The 18,613-nt window shown below is 39.7% G+C and overlaps 1 protein-coding gene and 1 long non-coding RNA gene across 8 annotated transcripts in view; one reads left to right on the forward strand and one right to left on the reverse strand.

The window, feature by feature from the left end:
• The first annotated feature begins 919 nt into the window (after positions 1–919).
• LOC119866390 lies at positions 920–10,792 on the forward strand. Its single transcript, XR_005380074.1, has 3 exons — positions 920–1,058; positions 6,834–10,527; positions 10,643–10,792. It is a non-coding gene; the product is annotated as an uncharacterized LOC119866390 (long non-coding RNA).
• SCAF11 (SR-related CTD associated factor 11) overlaps positions 6,779–18,613 on the reverse strand; it is a 73,929-nt gene continuing 62,094 nt past the window's right edge. For 6 of the 7 annotated variants that reach the window (XM_038577421.1, XM_038577419.1, XM_038577420.1 and 3 more), the window contains 6 exons: positions 17,877–17,983; positions 14,495–17,209; positions 13,401–13,747; positions 10,296–10,514; positions 9,810–9,929; positions 6,779–9,549 (listed from right to left, as the gene is read on the reverse strand). In XM_038577421.1, coding sequence (XP_038433349.1) covers positions 9,403–9,549; positions 9,810–9,929; positions 10,296–10,514; positions 13,401–13,747; positions 14,495–17,209; positions 17,877–17,983 — 3,655 coding nt within the window. In that variant the 3' untranslated portion in view covers positions 6,779–9,402. The remainder of the gene's footprint in view (positions 9,550–9,809; positions 9,930–10,295; positions 10,515–13,400; positions 13,748–14,494; positions 17,210–17,876; positions 17,984–18,613) is intronic. The other variant, XM_038577424.1, reaches the window with a different exon arrangement.

Below are 18,613 nucleotides of genomic sequence, written 5' to 3' on the forward strand. Positions count from 1 at the left end.
GAGAGAGCGAGCGGCAGAGGGAGAAGCAGGCCCCATGCAGGGAGCCGGACGTGGGACTCGATCCCGGGTCCTCAGGATCACACCCTGGGCCGAAGGCAAGTGCTCCACCGCTGAGCCCCCCGGGGGGCCCAAGTTTGAACCTATTCTTTACTTCCCCCCCTGGGCCCCGTGTTCGAGGCCCATGGTGTCCTACTTTACACCCTTTTATTTTGTGGACTGATTTTTATTTTTTTATTTTATTTTATTTTATTTTATTTTTTACTTTTTTTTTTTACTTTTTTTTTTCCCTTGACTGATTTTTACACAAACGCCTAAGTTTACTGCTTTTGCGCTTCCTACTTTTCTCACTCCTACTAATGGCCTCTCCACCCAAAAAGCCCCCTTTAACAATTCTCGTAGGGCTGCTTTAGTGCTGATCAATTCCTCAAACTTGTCTGTCTAGGAAACTCTTTTTGGGTCCTTCTATTGTGAATGATGCCTGGGCAGGGCAGGGCAGGGCGCTCCTGGCTGTAGGTCGCTTCCCTTCAGCTCTTTGACTATACCCTGCCGCTCCCTCCCGGCCTCGGCTTAGCCTGGCAGCCTTATGGGGTTGCCGTCCAGGTCACTGTTTTTTCTTGCCGCTTTTAAAATTCTCTGTAACTTTTTTATTTTTTTTGTCTATCACTACTTTTTGAAAAGTAGACGTTTTAATTACTATGTATCTTGGTGACCCCCTTGGCTTGATTTTGTTGGTGGCTTTCTGTGCCTCCTGGATCTGGATTCGTTTCTTTCCCCAGATTAAGGACACTCCGGTATTTATTTATTTATTTATTTATTTATTTATTTATTTATTTATTTATTTATTTATTTATTTACTTACTTACTTACTTACTTACTTACTTACTTACTTACTTGATTTTATTCATGAGAGACACAGAGAGAGAGAGAGAGAGAGAGGCAGAGACACAAGCAGGCTCCATGCAGGGAGCCCGACGCAGGACTCGACCCCGGGTCTCCAGGATCACACCCTGAAGGCAGCGCTAAACCACTGGGCCACCCAAGGCTGCCCGGAAACTCGGGTATTTAAACTACATTTTCCGCCCCCTTTTCTTTCCCTTCGCCTCTGGGTTCTCCGCAATGGGGAAATGTTACTGCGCACCACGGGCGCTGAGCTCCCCAAGTCAGTTTTGCTCCTGTTATTTTTTTCTCTTTCCGTTGAGCTTGATTGCAATTCCTCTGCCCTCGGGTTACTGATCCATTTTTCGGCTTTCTCTAGTCTATTTATTCCCACTAGTCTACTTTTAGTTTGATTTTTTGAGCTCTTTTTTTTTCTTTGTTAAGGGTCTCGCTGAGGTCCTCCCTTCTCTGAAGTCCAGCGGGTCTCTTTATGACCGTTACTTTATGCAGATTATTCATCTCCGTTTCCTTGAGCTCTCTTGCTAGGATTTCCTCCGATTCTTTCACTTGAGACCCAGTCCTCTGGCTCATTGCGTCTACACCTCTGTCTGTGTCTGTGTCCGGAGTTAGCCGGGTCTCCTGCTCTTGAAGGTAGGGGGCTGCGGAAGAGGCCCCGGAGCGCCCTGCAGTAGTGTCCCCTGCTCCCCACAACCTGGCGCGTCAGAGGTGTCTCGAAGTATCGCGTGCACCCTAGTGTTGCGGCTGGGCCACTTCGGCCTCCGGTCCCCCTGGAAGGTCCCCCTTGGCTGCTGTGTGCAGGGTTTGGTCCCTGTGTTGTTGGGGAGCCAGGCTGGGGCTGCCTCGGCCTTGAGCGAGTCGGACCAGGTGTTTGCCAGATGCAGTGGCACCAAACTGCAGGACGCCTTCTGCGCTGTCCCCCAAGCAGCTTGGCCCCCAGCCCACTGTTGGGGCCACAGTGGGCCTCCCTCGTGTGTGAGGTTACCTTCCCCTCTCCCCAGAACAGGCGTCACTTTGGGGTGGTGCTGGGCCCTGTGGGCGCTTCTTGCACGCTGCCGGGCTAGTGGCACCACTTTGGATGGGCTCTGGCCAACGGCACGATGGGGGGGGCAAGTGCCCAGGCGAACCCAGGAGTGGGGGCCTGGAGCTGGTGGGGTGGGGTGGGGTGGGCCGCGCGGCTGCTAAGGTTACGTTAGGCGCGGGGCTGCTGCGGGGGATGGAGGGGTCGCGGCCACACAACCCAGGGCAGGTGCACGTGGACAAGCTGGGTGGAGGCGTCGCTGCCCTGGTTCCCCCAGGTGCCCGCGGGGCCGCTCTCTCGTTCCTGGAGGAGTCAGTCTCCCCAAGGCAGCCCCTGCCCTCCTAGTTTAGCTCCCCACGGTTTCTCTGCACCGCCCCCCCCTCCCCCCCCCCCCCCCCCCCCCCCCCCCCCCCCCCCCCCCCCCGGCCCCCATGTGGCCTCTTCCGCACTTACCTGCACAGGAGGCTGCTCGGCCTCAGGTCCTCTCCTGGGCTACTTACACCGACGTGGGGGTTACCTCGTTGTACCCACGGGGGGCTGGGAGCTTCCTGGAAGGCGGTGTGTGACCCCAAACATGCAGCTAGATTGCAAACCGTCGGGCAAGTTGTGTTTCCATCATCGCCCAAGAGGAAATGGTGGGGAAGCCGGTCTGGATTACAGGGCAGAGGCTCTCCTGGTCAATATGCGGGAAATCGGGGCTCCGAGCTCTCACCTCTAGGCGGAGGGCGGGCAGCAGCCGCTTTTACGTGCCACTGGCTCAGAGAAGTAATGGAACATGCTCAGGGCTCCAAGCTGTACCTTAGTTCTCTGGGGCCTTTAAAGCCAAGACCCCTACTTACCTTAAGTGGACTATCTTCTCTGGGCGCACAGGATCGGCGGCAGTGTGCCCAAACCAGTTAGGGACCGGGAGGGAAACCTACTTCCTTAGGACTAGGGATCTCCGCCCATAAAGCCAGTGGGGCTTGACCCCTTACAGACGAGCACCCACCGGCTACCATAGGACGCTGTGCCCCGGGAGCTGCGCGCGGAGGGCCCTCCGGGAGGCACCTGCCACAGGAGCTCAAGCTGGAACCTGAGGCCAGTTCAGTGGGGAGCTGCGAGTGCCCAGCCTAAGGCCAAGCCTCGGGCCCGCTCCCCCACCGTCAGGTCCCAAGCAGCGAGGACTGCAATTTTCTTTTTTTAAGGTTTTATTTATTTATGAGAGACAGAGAGAGAAAGAGAGAGAGAGAGAGAGAGGCAGAGACACAGGCCGAGGGAGAAGCAGGCTCCATGCAGGGAGCCGGACATGTGGGACTCGATCCCGGGCCTCCAGGATCGCGCCCCAGGCTGCAGGTGGCGCTAAACCGCTGTGCCATGGTGGCTGCCCAGGACAGCCTTACATTTTCTTAAGTTTTTTCTGATCATACAAGTCTTGTTCGCTGTAATAAATCTGGAAGCTAAAAAGCATTAAAAATCCTCTGCTACCCAGAAATAACCCCCATTAATAATTTGTATGTTTTTGCCTTAAAAAAAAGTAAGTTGGCTTATTATGTATAGTTACCCCTCAAGTTTGGTCTGCACGTGTCCACTTACACACGGATTTTTTTTTTTTATAAATATGCTAGCGTACTATAAACATATTTTCCTTAGGATTTTAACACTTTCTTTTCTCCAGTTTATATTATTTATATTATGGTTAAACCATAGTTTAACCATCCCCTCCAACTTCCCACTATTAAATACTAGAAAGGACTAGGAGTCAGTAGGTTTTATCATCATGGAAAGAGCATATGGCTCCTTTAAGGCTCTTTATACTTATTTTCAAGCTGCCTTTCAGAAAAATCATACAAATTCCCACCAGCGCTATTTCCTCGTGGCACTCCCGGCAGAGAATTAAATTGATCAGTTTGATAAAAGAAAGTGTATACCATTAACTGTGAACCTTTTCATGCTTATTAACTAACCACTTTTATTAAGCCATTAAAAGATGAGAACAATCTTTCAAAATGCAAATCTGCTCTTATCGAACACCTCCTGCTTGAAAGATTTCAAAAGCTTTTCTTTGCAAGACCGATTGCCGTAAGAACGCTCCACCAGTCTTCACTCCAGCCAACTTGGGCTTGGGGGTTGCCATGCTTTTCCAGTCCCAGACCTTTTGCACCTATTTCCTTTTTCAGCTCGTCTTTTCCTCTTTGCTTAGTTCTTATTCATCTTTCAGCTTTTTTTTTTTTTAATTTTTATTTATTTATGATAGTCACACAGAGAGAGAGGGAGGCAGAGACACAGGCAGAGGGAGAAGCAGGCTCCATGCACCGGGAGCCTGATGTGGGATTCGATCCCGGGTCTCCAGGATCGCGCCCTGGGCCAAAGGCAGGCGCCAAACCGCTGCGCCACCCAGGGATCCCTCTTTCAGCTCTTAAATGCCACTTCCCGCAGGGACCCTCAAGGACTGCCCTTAGGTCCTAGTGCCCTATCAGATTCTCGGATCACGCGGAGTCCTGGCATTCCTGATCAGTTATATAAAATATATGGCTGCTTTCCCACCATATTGCGTTAGTTCTGGGAGAGCGAAGCCAGTGCTGTTTTGCTCCCTCTTCCCTAGTGTGGATCACACGAGGCTGGCCCTGTATGTTGAGATGATGTAGAGTGTGACCAAAGCTGTGCTATCAGCGTAGCCTGTAGTGTCTAGGATGAACTGATGCATAGGGAACCTAAGTCCTAGTTGGGACTATTAGAAGAGGCCAGATCGTAACACTGCGGGGAACTAAGGGAGCTGGATTTTTACTGCAAAGGAATTCCAGGTTGCTATGGAGGAGAACAGGAAGTGTTGAGAGAATGGAGATGGGAGGAGAATGGAAAATGCAGGAAAGATGACGGCTTCAATACTAAAAGCTTCGGACCTCCAGGACAGGAAACACGGTCACGTTAAAAAGGCAACGAAACAACGGAGACACAGAACTGTCCCCCTGCCTCTCTTCTTCCCGTCAGCTGTGTCCTGGTCCGTGCTCCCGGTATTTCACTTTTTAGTTCAGCTCTAGCTCCCGTGTGTTATACGTGTCGATCTACATCTGGGAACTCCGTGTAACACCTCGCACCCCAAGTCAAGCACTGATTCAGGGTCTACTGATCCCCTATCTGAATCCTCTATCAGTACATAGCTGGGTAACTCCGTTCATGTTTTCTAGATCTCAATTTTCTCATCAGAACAAAGAACTATTAGAATTGATTTTATTAATCAAAAGGGGTAACACAAGATTGCCTGGCACGTATTATAAGGTTAATAAATAATATTACTATGCAGCTTTTAGAAGTTTGTGGGTATGATGAAATCTCAGTATGTGAAGACTCTGCAAGTCCCTGACACATCGGTATGTACTGTTTGATGAAATCAGTGAACATTAAGGCCTATAACCAAGAGCAATTTTAATTTTACGTGTTCAGTCAACAATATCAAAGGGGGACCTACACTCTAAGTTCAGGCACTGTGAAGGGACTATAGTATACCCTTTTCTGAGAGGAGTTTGGCAAACACTAGTCAAATTAAAAACATGCATATCTGAAACTCTATGTAAGCGCATATGCAACAAAGAGGTTCGTAGAGCAAAGTGACAAAGGGTGCTCAGTAAAACAGTGTTTCTAAGGACAAAACCTGCACATAACTTCAATGTCCATCACCATGGGAACATGACATGGCCATTATACAACAGGCAGGACACGGACATTAGGACAGATGTACCTTCAACTGATGAAGGAGCCTAGAGATGCAGAACAGTTTAAAGAATATAATTCATGTGCTGGGGGGATAAGCTGTGAAACCTATATTCCTGGAAACTTAATAAGCATTTTTGTAAATGCACTGAAGATTAGGAAAGACACACAGACCTTTCGGACAGTTCTATATGGAGAAAAAAACCAGCTTAGGAAAATAATAGTTTTACATTAGATATAATTGAATTTGTAAAATTATACATTGAGTGTGTATATAATCACACTTAAAATTCTTTTATGGGAAAAAAAAAATTCTTTTATGGGGAAATAAAAATTGATTGGCCAAGAGAGTCTACTTCTAGGAATTAATCCCCAGAGAATAATTTGAAATGGGATACATCAATTTATATACAAAAATGTTCACATCAGTGTTAGTACAATTTTTACTTTACATTTATTTATATTAGTAAAAACAACTTAATATCCAACAGCAGAGGATTGGTTTAAGTAATGGCACAATATGTAACAGAGTACTATCGAGCCATTACAAAATCATGCTGTAGAGTTTTTATTAAAATGAAAACTTCTAAACACATCATTAAGTGAAAAGGGTAAGTTACAACAGAGTTATGGACAGTTTAGCATTGTTACCTTTAAATGGTAGGATTACAGGTGATTTTTCTCCTTTAAGTTTTTCAGTTTCCTCCTCCTAATTTCCTATGATTTTGCAATTTAAAAAATGCTATTAAAATATATGCTTCTAGCGGACTCTAAGCTTGCTTTACAACTTGGAATTAATGTACCTACAGTGGTGCTGCTTATTTTGGTTCTTTTTTTTTTTTTTTTGGCTCTAATCAAAGAAATACTTCAACATGGGTTTGGAAAGAGTTATAATGAGTTAAAAGTCACTATTTTCGAAGAATCATTTTTTAAAAAAACCTTAGAAAGTTTTTTTTTAATTTTATATATTTTTTAAGATATTTCCTTTATTTATTCATGAGAGACACAGAGAGAGGCAGAGACATAGGCAGAGGGAGAAGCAGGCTCCATGCAGGAACCCCGATGTGGGACTCAATCCAGAGTGGGATCTGAGCTGAAGGCAGATGCCCAACCGCTGAGTCACCCAGGCGTCCCTATATCCCAAGAATCTTAATAATAAAACATTAAAGACACTTATTTGTTTATCAAAAGAATTTATTAGAAAATATTACATACTACATATCTGTTTAAGAGTATTGTTTCAGTAGACAGCACTCCATCCTCGTACTACAAACAACGTCTCATGGACCATGGGGCAACCACTGTGCTTCTGAAGCTACATCTTTCGAATGGAACATTCAAACAGTACACACTGTGGCCATTTAAAGGACGAAATGGAGAAAATGTGGTAATTACCAGAGAAAAAAAAAAATCACAAAACTTTTGGAATGTTAAAATAATAAGTAACTACTTTTAGTCTCAAAATTCTAGGCATCGCTATAGCCTAAAACATTGGTCAATGTGACTAGTAAGTTAATGGGACCAAGATTTCAAAGGCCAACTTAATACTGAATCTTAATAAATAACAAGAAATCTGTAACCCCACAAAATGTTTAAGTTTGTACACATGCAAAATTAATGTAAATTTCTGAAAAAAGCAAGAATGGGGAATGTTAAAGCATTGTTGTTGTTTTTTAACATAAAGCATGCACTTTCTAATACATTCTTAAGTATTTCTAAGTTTGAATTCTAATCCAGTAACATTCATTAGCATTTTAAATGCAGTCTAACCATGTACCCCAAGCAGATATGGAATACACACTTCTAATTTTCAAAGGTGGGAATAATTCATGGCACTGATACCAAAGATGTGAGACTTTAACTCTTGACCATACCACCTAGTTTTCCTTCAAAATTTTTAAACATGTTCTCAAAGCTAAATGGTATAAAGCAAATTTTAAAATGTAACCCTACTCCCAAACAACACTGAAAGAAAATATAGGAAACATATGCACTGTGTGATTAATCATCTCAGGCTATTTGCTACAAAATTTTCAAAGTGTGAACCTGCTTTAACTGAAAATAGATTCAAAGTTCACACAATTGTTTCTAGAGTTCAAAACAAACAAATGAGGAGGTGTGTGTTGATATTTAAAACAGTCTTAATATTTTATTAGAAGAAATATACTTCCAAACTTCTTTCCCCTTCGTATCTAAACACAAACTTTAATTAAAAATATATATATAAATCAGTAGAATACCATATTACAAATGCCCAGAAATGCAGAATAAAGATCAAGAACTGCTTGGAAATACTTCTAACACTTTTTGGGATTACACTCATAATCTAATGAAGATTATGAACTAGCACAATCATTATTGGGGCCAACAATTCAAAATATTTGCCTTATCAAAGCTAGCACCAAGAAAGTATTATGCACATAAACTTGAAAAACAGATCATCTTTACTTCAGAAAAGCACAGTCCTACAGAGTATTGCTCTCTAGTTTAGCTAGTAAAAGGATCAATCTGTCTCAATGAGGCATACATCTATCTGAGCCATTAATAACATCTTATCCGAATCGCTTTCCAGTTATTTGGTATCTATTAAAAATTGTTACTGGAATGAAAATTTGTCATGGACATAACTCATTTTTTCTTCTAAGATGCCAGTTAAAATAGTGGCTCTCTAACACTTCAAACTTACCTTTTGTAAAAATTAACATTAGTATTTTAAAAAAAGACAATCAAATCCCTAGTCCCTGAAAGTCTAACCAAGACTCCATTTATTTAATTCCTCTCAATTCCAAAACACAGGTTTTGCAGCATGGTTCATGGCTACCATATGGTCACCTAATTAACACTTTATTCACGGGAAAGCATTTGGAGATTTCTCAAGTATGAAAAGAATTTCATTAGTGATTAGATGAGCAACTGAAAGCCACTGAAGTGAGTCCACCTTCATCCCAAGGAAGGGAGGATCACCACTCAACAGCAATTCTCCAGTTGCACAAATAATTTATCATTTCTCTAACAGGTAGAAGATCTCATGAAAACATAATTTTTACAAAGTCAACAAACACTTTTCCCAAACTGGTCTTCTAAATTCAACAGAATTTTAGACTTCCAAGTTGTGAATCTAGCAAATCAAACCGCTTCATCTCATTTGGGGGAAAAAAGGCACAAAAGAAAAACAAGCAGCATAACCTTTATTTGGTGATACAATAACAGTGTTCCAAAGTTTTGAACACTGAATTTTACTTATGTGATAATTTGTTTTCTATCTAAGCAATTTATTCAGATGTGTGCTTTAAAAATACACATTATGAACCCTGCAATTGGTATATTCTGTTATTAGAAATATTTTTCACGGTAATACATTATTTAACTTTCTATAATTAGAGGGAAAAATCATAAAGATCATACTTTATTTTTAGCCTGACAGAATAAATGTATTATATATATCTTTTTCAAAACCAGTGCACTTAGAAGACTCTAATTTATGCACTCCATTGTTCAAATCAAAAAGCTGTACATCTTCCAGTATCCACACTATAACACAGTCCTAGTAAAAATGCACACTCCTTTAATCCCTTTACTTTCCCTTGAATTTGCTTTTATTTTCGGGAGGAGGAAAGGATAAAGAAGTTGCAGTGCAGAACTATATTTATTTAGAACAAAACTTTATATTCTACATTAAAAAAAATAATTTTATCAAAACCAAATTTCAATCACAGTTATGTATGATTTTCATTTAAAGGTACATGTTGAAATTGCACTTTGCAGACATCTTGATAGTGTCCTTTATACTGCTCCCCATTTCAACCTATGTTTTTTTCGGTAGACACAGGTTCTTCCAGAGTTTTCTTTTGGCTTCCTTTCCGTGAATATTTGTATTTGTCTACATAGGCTTTAACCAGATTTGCCACTTTAGTAGAATTTACTTCTCCACTCTTACTATGACAAACCTATGAAAAAAGGACGGGAATATTTTTCTCATACTTACAAAGATTACAGCAAAATGGAAAGCTTTTTGAAAAACAACCCCCAAAAGATAAGCAGACATTTTTATATGCTTCATCTCTCTCATATGAACTCACTTGAAAGGTAAAAAAAGCAAGTAAGAATCAGAAGTTAGTGTTTATTATTTTAATTAGGCTTAAGCATTCCTTTATTAGAATAGGATTCAAAACAATACATACATAATTCTGTTAAAGCTAGAACTTACTTTATCTACTGCTTTCCGCACAATCTCTTTATATTCTTCCTTGGTGATATCTTTATTTTGGTAAAATGGCTTAATGGCCAATTTTACCTCCTGTGCTGCTTTTTCTTGGATTTGTAATTTCTGGCAAGAGGAAAAAGTATAATTATTATTTGCCCAATCACATACTTTAAAAAGTTTCTTTAAAAATATGAAATTGAAAACACCACACTTTTACATTATTGCAAGAATTCTTCAATTAGTGTCATAAATACAAAAGTTATTTATTAACACACACACACACACCCCAAACATTTCAAAAAACAAAATCATGAAATACTACCAGTAACTCACTGGACATCAACATATGTATATAGAACCCTTCAAATAGCATTAGAATTTAAGACTATCAACAGTAAATTCCCTTTACCAATTATACAAAACAAAACTGTTATTTTTTCATCTTTAGCATATACAGAATATGTAGGTTGCTCTCAACCTTGAACTTGCCTTGTCTGTCTTCGAGCTATCTGCGCTGGCTTCCACTGTAACACTTACTTTGCTTTCTGTTAATTTTACAGCAGCATTAGAGGATTTGCTGTGACTTGATGACGAAGTATTACCAGAACTTGGTCCTTGAACTGTTCCCAAATTTCCTGGGGCTGCTGTTGGAGCAGGCAAGACTGGTGTACTCATGTTGTTACTTACATGAGAAGCACTAGGAATACCCTGTTTTAAAGAGGTATCAGTTAATGAATTACTTGTATTCGATAGAAGTCTTTTAAGTCATATATTAGCAATAACAAAAAAATTCAAAGTGAGTCAACCTTGGTACTTAAGGAAAATTTGTATTTCAGGTCATGTATATCTAAAGGACTCTGAAGAAATCAGTTGCATTTCTATACACTAACAATAAAACAGAAGAGAGAGAAATTAAGGAATCCATCCCATTTACAATTGCACCCAAAACCCTAAGATACCTAGGAATAAACCTAACCACAGAGGTAAAGGATCTGTACTCTAAAAACTACAGAACAGTTATGAAAGAAATTGAAGAAGACACAAAGAGATGGAAAAACAGAAAAACATCCCATGCTTATGGATTGGAAGAACAAATATTGTTCAAATGTCTATGTTACCTAGAGCAATCTATACATTCAATGCAATCCCTATCAAAATACCATAAGCTTTCTTCACAGAGGTGGAACAAATAATCCTAAACCTGAAAAGACCCTGAATAGCCAGAGGCATGTTGAAAAAGAAAACCAATGCTGGGAGCATCACATTGCCTGACCTCAAGCTGTATTACAAAGCTAGAAGCATCAAGATGACAGTATGGTACTGGCACAAAAACAGACACATAGATCAGTGGAACAGAATAGAGAACACAGAAACGGGCCCTCAACTCTATGGTCAACTCATCTTCAACAAAGCAGGAAAGAATATCCATTGGAAAAAAGTCTCTCCAAAATGGTGGTGTGAAAACTGGACAGCCACAAGCAGAAGAATGAAACTGGAATATTCTAAGATAAAAAGGCTGAAAGATCTAAACGTGAGACAAGAATCCATCAAAATCCTAGAGGAGAACACAGGCAACACCCTTTTTGAACTTGGCCACAGCAACTCCCTGCAAGACGCCTCTATGAAGGCAAGGGAAAAGCAATAATGAACTACTGGGACTTAATCAATCAGGATAAAAAGCTTCTGCACAGCAAAAGAAACCATCAACAAAACTAAAAGACAACCTACAGAATGGGAGAAGATATCTGCAAATGTCTTATCAGATAAAGGACTAGTATCCAAGATCTAGAAAGAACTTATTTAAACTCAACACCCAAGAAACAAACAATCCAGTCAAGAAATGGACAGAAGACATGAAGAGAGAACGTATACGTGGCCAACAAGCACATGAGAAAATGCTCCACATCCCTTGCCATCACGGAAATACAAATCAAAACCACAATGAGATACCACCTCACACCAGTGAGAATGGGGAAAATTAACAAGACAGGAAACAACAAATGTTGGAGAGGATGTGGAGAAAGGGGAACCCTCTTGCACTGTTAGAATGTGAACTGGTACAGCCACTCTGGAAAACTGTGTGGAGGTTCCTCAAAAGGTTAAAAATAGAGCTACCCTATGACCCAGCAATTGCACTACTGGGTATTTACCCCAAAGATACAGATGTAGTGAAACAGGACACCTGTACCCCAAATGTTCATAGCACCATGATGTCCTTCAACAGATGAATGGATAAAGAAGATGTGGTATATATATATATACACAATGGGATATTACGCAGCCATTAGAAAGGACGAGTGCCTACCATTTACACTGACATGGATGGAACTGGAGGGTATTATGCTGAAATAAGTTAATCGGAGAAAGACAATCATCATATGGTTTCACTCATATGTGGAATGTAAGAAATAGTGAAAGGGACCATAAGGGAAGGTGGGAAACTGAGTGGTGAAAAGTTAGAATGAGAGACTCCTAACTCTGGGAAACAAAGGGTTGCAGAAGGGGAGGTGGGCAGGGGGATAGAGTAACTGGGTGACCAACACGGAGGAGGGCACTTGATGAGATGAGCACTGGGTGTTATATTCTATGTTGGCAAACTGAATTTAAATAAAAAAAATTTTAAATGAAGGACTCTGAAGAAAAATGAGGTTTCTTAAACAGAAACCTATGTAAATATGTCAAGTGACTTTTATTTTTTTTTAATTTTTTTTAATTTATTTTTTATTGGTGTTCAATTTACCAACATACAGAATAACCCCCAGTGCCCATCACCTATTCACTACCACCCCCGTCAAGTGACTTTTAAATTACATTTGTGAATTATAATGTTCCAACAACACTAAAACAACAAAAAACAACAGCATTTAAAAAGTAAATGCCTTCTTCAAAAGCTCCTTATGAAAACGAACTAAAGTACATGCCCCACTTTAAAGACAGAAGAAAAGGAGATAGTGAAGTCAAACAGCTTGCAGGGAGCTGAGCGGGGGGGGGGGGGTAGGAAGTCCCAAATTCTGGAATCCTATTCCCCGTACTTTCCAACCATACACTACTCTTAGGATGCTAGAATTTATGAAACGTAGGCACAGAACTATAAGGAACACAGTGTTTACAAACTATTATTCAAATTTTCTATATGCCTCAGAGGCACTTCTTTCTTTTTAGCATGGTAAACTCGTGAAAATGAAACACAGATGGTAATGGATAATGAACAGCTTTATCTGGCATTTGTCCCAACAGACAATATAAGCTTCATCACAAGTTCCCACCTCCTAAAAAGTCCAATAAATTAGAGAATTATTTTAAAGCACCCATCACTTGATTCCAATTTAGTCTTAACTTGAAAAAGCAAACCTGTTTGGACATCAACCACAGTATCTAGTAGGTCAGATTTGATAAATATGCATTCATTTTCTTATTTGAGGGGTGGGAAGTTGAAGGAAGACAGTGAAGGGAGGCCATGAAAGTTTATCATAAACCTAATCAAATAAATGTCTCTGGATGCCAAGAAGCCCCTTCTTGCACATCTGTCCCTAACAGTTTAAAAAATGCTTACAATGGCTATGTTGATTAAACTTTAGTTGTTAAAAAACATACCTGCAATTGCTTTCCATCTGGCTGTGAAGCAATGTAGCTGACTTGCTGGGATGGTGGGGGAGGGGGTGGTGGTGGTGGGAGTCCCTGAGATACACTGGTAGGAGCAGCTACCTGCATGAGAGGCACTCCTGTGTGCAGATGCAAGGGTAGCTGAGGATGAATGTTAAATGGATTGCGCTGGATGTTCATCAAAGGAGCATGAACACCCACTGGATATGGGAAGATATTCATAGGCTGTTGTTGTGCATTCATCTGTTGCTGCATTACATTCATCTGTGGTTGCATCATATTTATAGGTAGCTGAGAACCATCTCCATGTTGGTTGGTTTGGTCTTTTAGGTTAGAATCTATCAAAAGAAAAAAGGCTTGTGAAAAAAAATTGTGTTACAAATTTCTTTGGACAGCAGCAAAGAACCACTGGTTATAGACTAAGATTAAATAACAATGAACAGACTCAGAACACCTAAATGAACTTCCAGAATTTAGTTTAATTCTGTCATCTCTAAATAATGTGGGCTGACTTTCTAACTTAAAAAAACATCCAAAATTATTTTTAAGAATAAGTTCACATAGGAACATTTGTCAACATTAGCAAAGAATCAGTACCTCAAGACATTTACTAAAGAAATAATCCTATAAAATTTAATTAGTTTACTAAATTAGAAGATTAACCATCTTTTCAATCTTTAACAGCCTTTTTCTTGCAATGTTCTTAACCAGAAAAGCCAAGGAAAGATAAATCCTTATTAGAAGAGTAACTTATTTATAGAACAATAATCAAAAAATTCAACTACACACATCTGAGATAAATGAAATAGAAGTTAAATCCTACACAACATCCCGAATTCTTCTATTTGTAGCAAACTGTACTTACAGTATTTAAGTCGTTGGCAGGGTTTGGGAGAGGTGAAAAAGGCAGTAAATACGAATGTGTATATATCTCTCTATAAATGCAAAGGGACTTGTTAAATGGGGATTCGATTTAACATTATAAAGCTATCAATAGGGATCGTTACAATTCATATAAATAAGATGTTAAATTTAAAATCTCTTTCTTCAAATAAAACTGTTATTAAGTAAACAGGATATGTTACCTTGTTCAGTTGTTTCCTCTTCTTGTCTCATCCATCCAGACTGTGGACCCGAAGAATTCCTCCCTCGTCGTGAATAATAATTTTGTACATCTGCTGGTAGAGTCTTTCTCACCGCCCAACTAGATGCAGATGTCCACCCAGATCTATCTGCCGGTGTATCAAATGAGAACTCTTGCTCATTTTTCCGCTTATAGGGTTGCTGTTCCACAAACTTAAAAGACTCATTCCCTGAACTATTTGAATTCCCTGAGAGGGGTTTTCGGTTTTGCCACCGATTTTCATTTTGATCTGTGTAGGCAAAACCACCTCTGTAAGTGCCTCTGCCACGGTTACCTCTACCACGGTTAGACATCCAACCTGAACCAAAGTTTTTATTCCAAGAATTCCCTGAATTTTCATTTCTGTTTTCTTCCCAGTGAGAATCTTTTAACTTTTCTGGATTCCTGGTCCTTGGATCGGGCCCAGAATTTATTTTTTCTGTTACCCAACTGGGACAGTCATTTCTATGTTTGTCGGCAGAATTTGGATCATCAGCAGCATCTGAACTGATGTCATTTTTTTCTTTTCTTGTATTTTCATTCTGTTTCTCTGGGTCATTCTTTCTGTACCGATCATTTCCTCGTGGACATCTCCAACCATCATTTGCCCATCTTTCCTTCCACCGAGGAGAATAAGTGTCTCTGTCATTTCTACCAAATGATGAACTCTTAATTTTTGTTCTAGATCTTGATGGTGACCGAGAACGAGATCTGGATCTAGACCATCTTCTGGTTCTCCTTTCTCTATCTCGATCTCTCCTTGACCCATCTCTATCACTTTCTCTTTCTCTGCTCCGAGACCTGGACTTTTCCCTTGGAGAGGAATCTTTCACTCTTGACTGAGATCTTCTGTTTTCTCTAGAAGTGTCTCTTTTGGGGGAGAGTGATACAGATCTCTTGCCTTCCCTCATACTATCTCTTTTTGGAGATCGAGACTGGGATCGTCTCCTTTCTCTTACGATATCCTGTTTCGGGGACTGAGAACGAGATTTTCTACGTCCTCTTGAAGATTCTTTCTTGGGAGATGGTGATTGAGACTTCCTACTTTCTTTTCCAGTTTCTCTTTTGGGAGATGGAGACTGAGACCGCTTCTTTTCTCGTGCAGTATCTTTGTTGGGAGACCAAGTTGTAGATGGGGAGTGAAATCTAGATCTTCGGGTACGAGGCTTTTTGGCTTTCTCTATCACATCTACTGGGCTTTCAGATGGTTGAGATGCAGTTTCAACTTTTTCATTTGCAGGATCAGAAGACAGCATATTATTTTGAGAACTCTGCTCCACAGAATTTTCATTCAATTGTTTAGTATCAGCATTTACAGAAGGTTCAATTTCAGATTCATTCTGGTCACTGCAAAACGAATCACATTCCATCGGTATCATTTCATTATTGTCCTCACTAAAATGCTTCTGAATTTGTTCAATGTGTGTGTGAGGCAATTCTGCAGATCTGGAATGTTCATTAGGAGATTCAGTCTTTTCTCCTGAACATTTGTCTAATTTTGTGTTAAGATTATTTTGTAATAAATTACTTCTAGAGTCTTGCATACTATTGAAATTTTCATTCTCTGAAGTATCACAGGCTGTAGTTATTTCTACATCTTCAGTTTCAACGTGCCCAAGCAATTGAACCTCTGAACTCTCTATGGATTTTTTGTCCACTGTCTGTATAATTTTACTCTCAGAAGATTCTAATGTGGGGCTGTCTACAAGCTGTTCTGTTTTTACTATTGAATCTTTATGATCAATAACTTCTACTACAGGATTCTCCATAACTTTTTCTTCATTAACCACAGAGACTGCATTCTCTGGGAACTCACCTAAGCTTGGTACAGGTTCATGTAATTCAATTTCAGACCCTGAACATGTAAGAAAATCATTTGAATGATCATCTGTGCATTTATCTGCCTTTACCTCTGATTCTGAAGGTCCAGATGTTTGGTCTTGATTTTCCAATAGATCACCTCCTTTTCCAGAAATATCTTCAGGAGTCTCACTTACTAAACATAAAACATTAGCCTCTATACTTGTATTCTCAACTTTTTGAGTTTCCTCTTCCTCTTCAACTAGTTCAGGAGGATCTTGGGTATGAGACTCAGAATATGAAGATTCCACTGCTTCCTCTGGATCATGGTTCTCAGTATGTTCCTCACTTTCTTCTACCTGTTCATTGCAACTTTTCAAGTTATCAGCAGACACATTTTCTACACTTGCCTGTACAGTACAACTGTTACCACTTTCTACATCTGATTGGTGCTCTTTCTCTATCACAGGTGGTGTGTCAGATTCTGCTGTTTCTTCATCTACTGAATCACTGGAAGATGATTTTTCAGGGGCAGGTATAGAGCTCCGAAGTTTCTTTTTCAATAAAGGTGGTTTCCTTCCTCTTCTTACAGACTTCCGTTTTGGAGCCTGTCTTGTTTGCTTTTCTGATGCAGCTGAAGAGGGAATGCTTACAGATGGACTGCTGTTATCTGGAGCATCACACCCAGAATTATTTGATACTGGGGACCTCTGAGACTGACCGGCTGCTTCAGCTCTCACGTTACGTGTCGATCTCCTGGTAGGAGTTGTTGCTGCAGGTTTTCGTCTTGTTCCTCTGGTGTTTGATGTGCCAGAAGTTTGCTTCTTCTCCTCTCCTTCTTGAGTATGTGCTAATGCATATCCCTTGCAAGAGGTACCTAGTAATATGTTTTTTTTTTAAAGTAAAAAGTAAATACATGTTTCAATAAATAAGAATAGTCTGGCTTCAGGTTATGTTAGCATAAAATAAATGTCTAAGAATGAAACCAAATATACTTATGAATCACGTTATGAATAAATGCATAGCTATTAACATCTAAGTAACAGCATGTATTTTTCAGGTTCTTTTAATGCTACCAAAATGAGTTATAAGATTTGAATTCCTGTGGGCAATCTATAGGGGAGGAAAAAACCAAAGAAAATATGTTTGGCTTGATAACTACCACTGCTTTATGAATTGATATTAACTAGGCAAAAAAACAAGAGAAAACAAGCTATCCACAAATATATAGATTGAAACTATTTGTTCATAATTAGTAGGAGATGTAACTTCTAAAGATCTACATTTTGGACACTAAAGTCCTAAACAGAAGAGAATTCTAACCAGTTCCTCAAAGATTTGAAGATGTAATTTCTTAAAGTAAAAAAGATCTACTTAGAACAATTTAAAAGTCACTGCCCAAATATTTACAGGAACATCTAGGATTTACTATTTTTACCTCATTTTATAAGCTTTCCTAAGTCATTAACACTTACTTTGTAGGATAGTGAAAGAAACTAACAAATTTTTTTTAAAAAACTAGAAAAGCATTACACAAACTTTACCAAGATTTTCTAAAGATATGGTACTGGTTGGAAAAATAGTTCTTGGCAACACAGGAGAGATGAGAGGAAGCACTTGTGTTTCAATATTCCAGGGTATAAAACCAATTCTGAAAATTCAAAACAAAATAAAGACATTTTTGTTTAAATGGTTTTAAAAAATTACACCAACATTTAAAATTATTAATTTCCCAAGTCAGGTTAGCAATTTTAAAATCAGTGTACTTAAATTATTTTTTGCCAAAAGACTAAAAATATAAATTCAAGGTTACTCATTATTCAAAGATGGCTAGCAGCTGGCTGCAAAGAACCCCGAGAAGCATGTTGTTCTGATAAAATTAATAGCAAAAGGAGATCAAGGGCAACTTCACATGTTTATCTTTTAAATAATTTAATATAATACTTTGTCAATAACTTTTTTAGCTTCTGCTTTCTCTATACTAAAGTCAATTTGTATAATAAAATGTATATAAAATGCACAGATTTTCAAAGTGTACAGTTTGATGACTTTTGACTGATGTATATCTATACCTGTGTAATCACTACCGCCTCCTACCAGAAAATGCCTTTATGCCTCTTGCACCCTCCCCTCCCTTTCTGGGCAACCAAAAAATAATTTAGCCAGGTTAATCAAATCATGGTTTTAAAGAAATCAGCAAGGTTAAAGAGAATCCGTCCTTGAAAAAATAACTTAAAACTTGGAAACAGAACATCACTTGAATTTGAAGCATATTATTCAC

The sequence above is a fragment of the Canis lupus genome, chromosome 27 (assembly GCF_011100685.1).
Source record: "Canis lupus familiaris isolate Mischka breed German Shepherd chromosome 27, alternate assembly UU_Cfam_GSD_1.0, whole genome shotgun sequence".
Taxonomy (NCBI): Eukaryota; Metazoa; Chordata; class Mammalia; order Carnivora; family Canidae; genus Canis; species Canis lupus.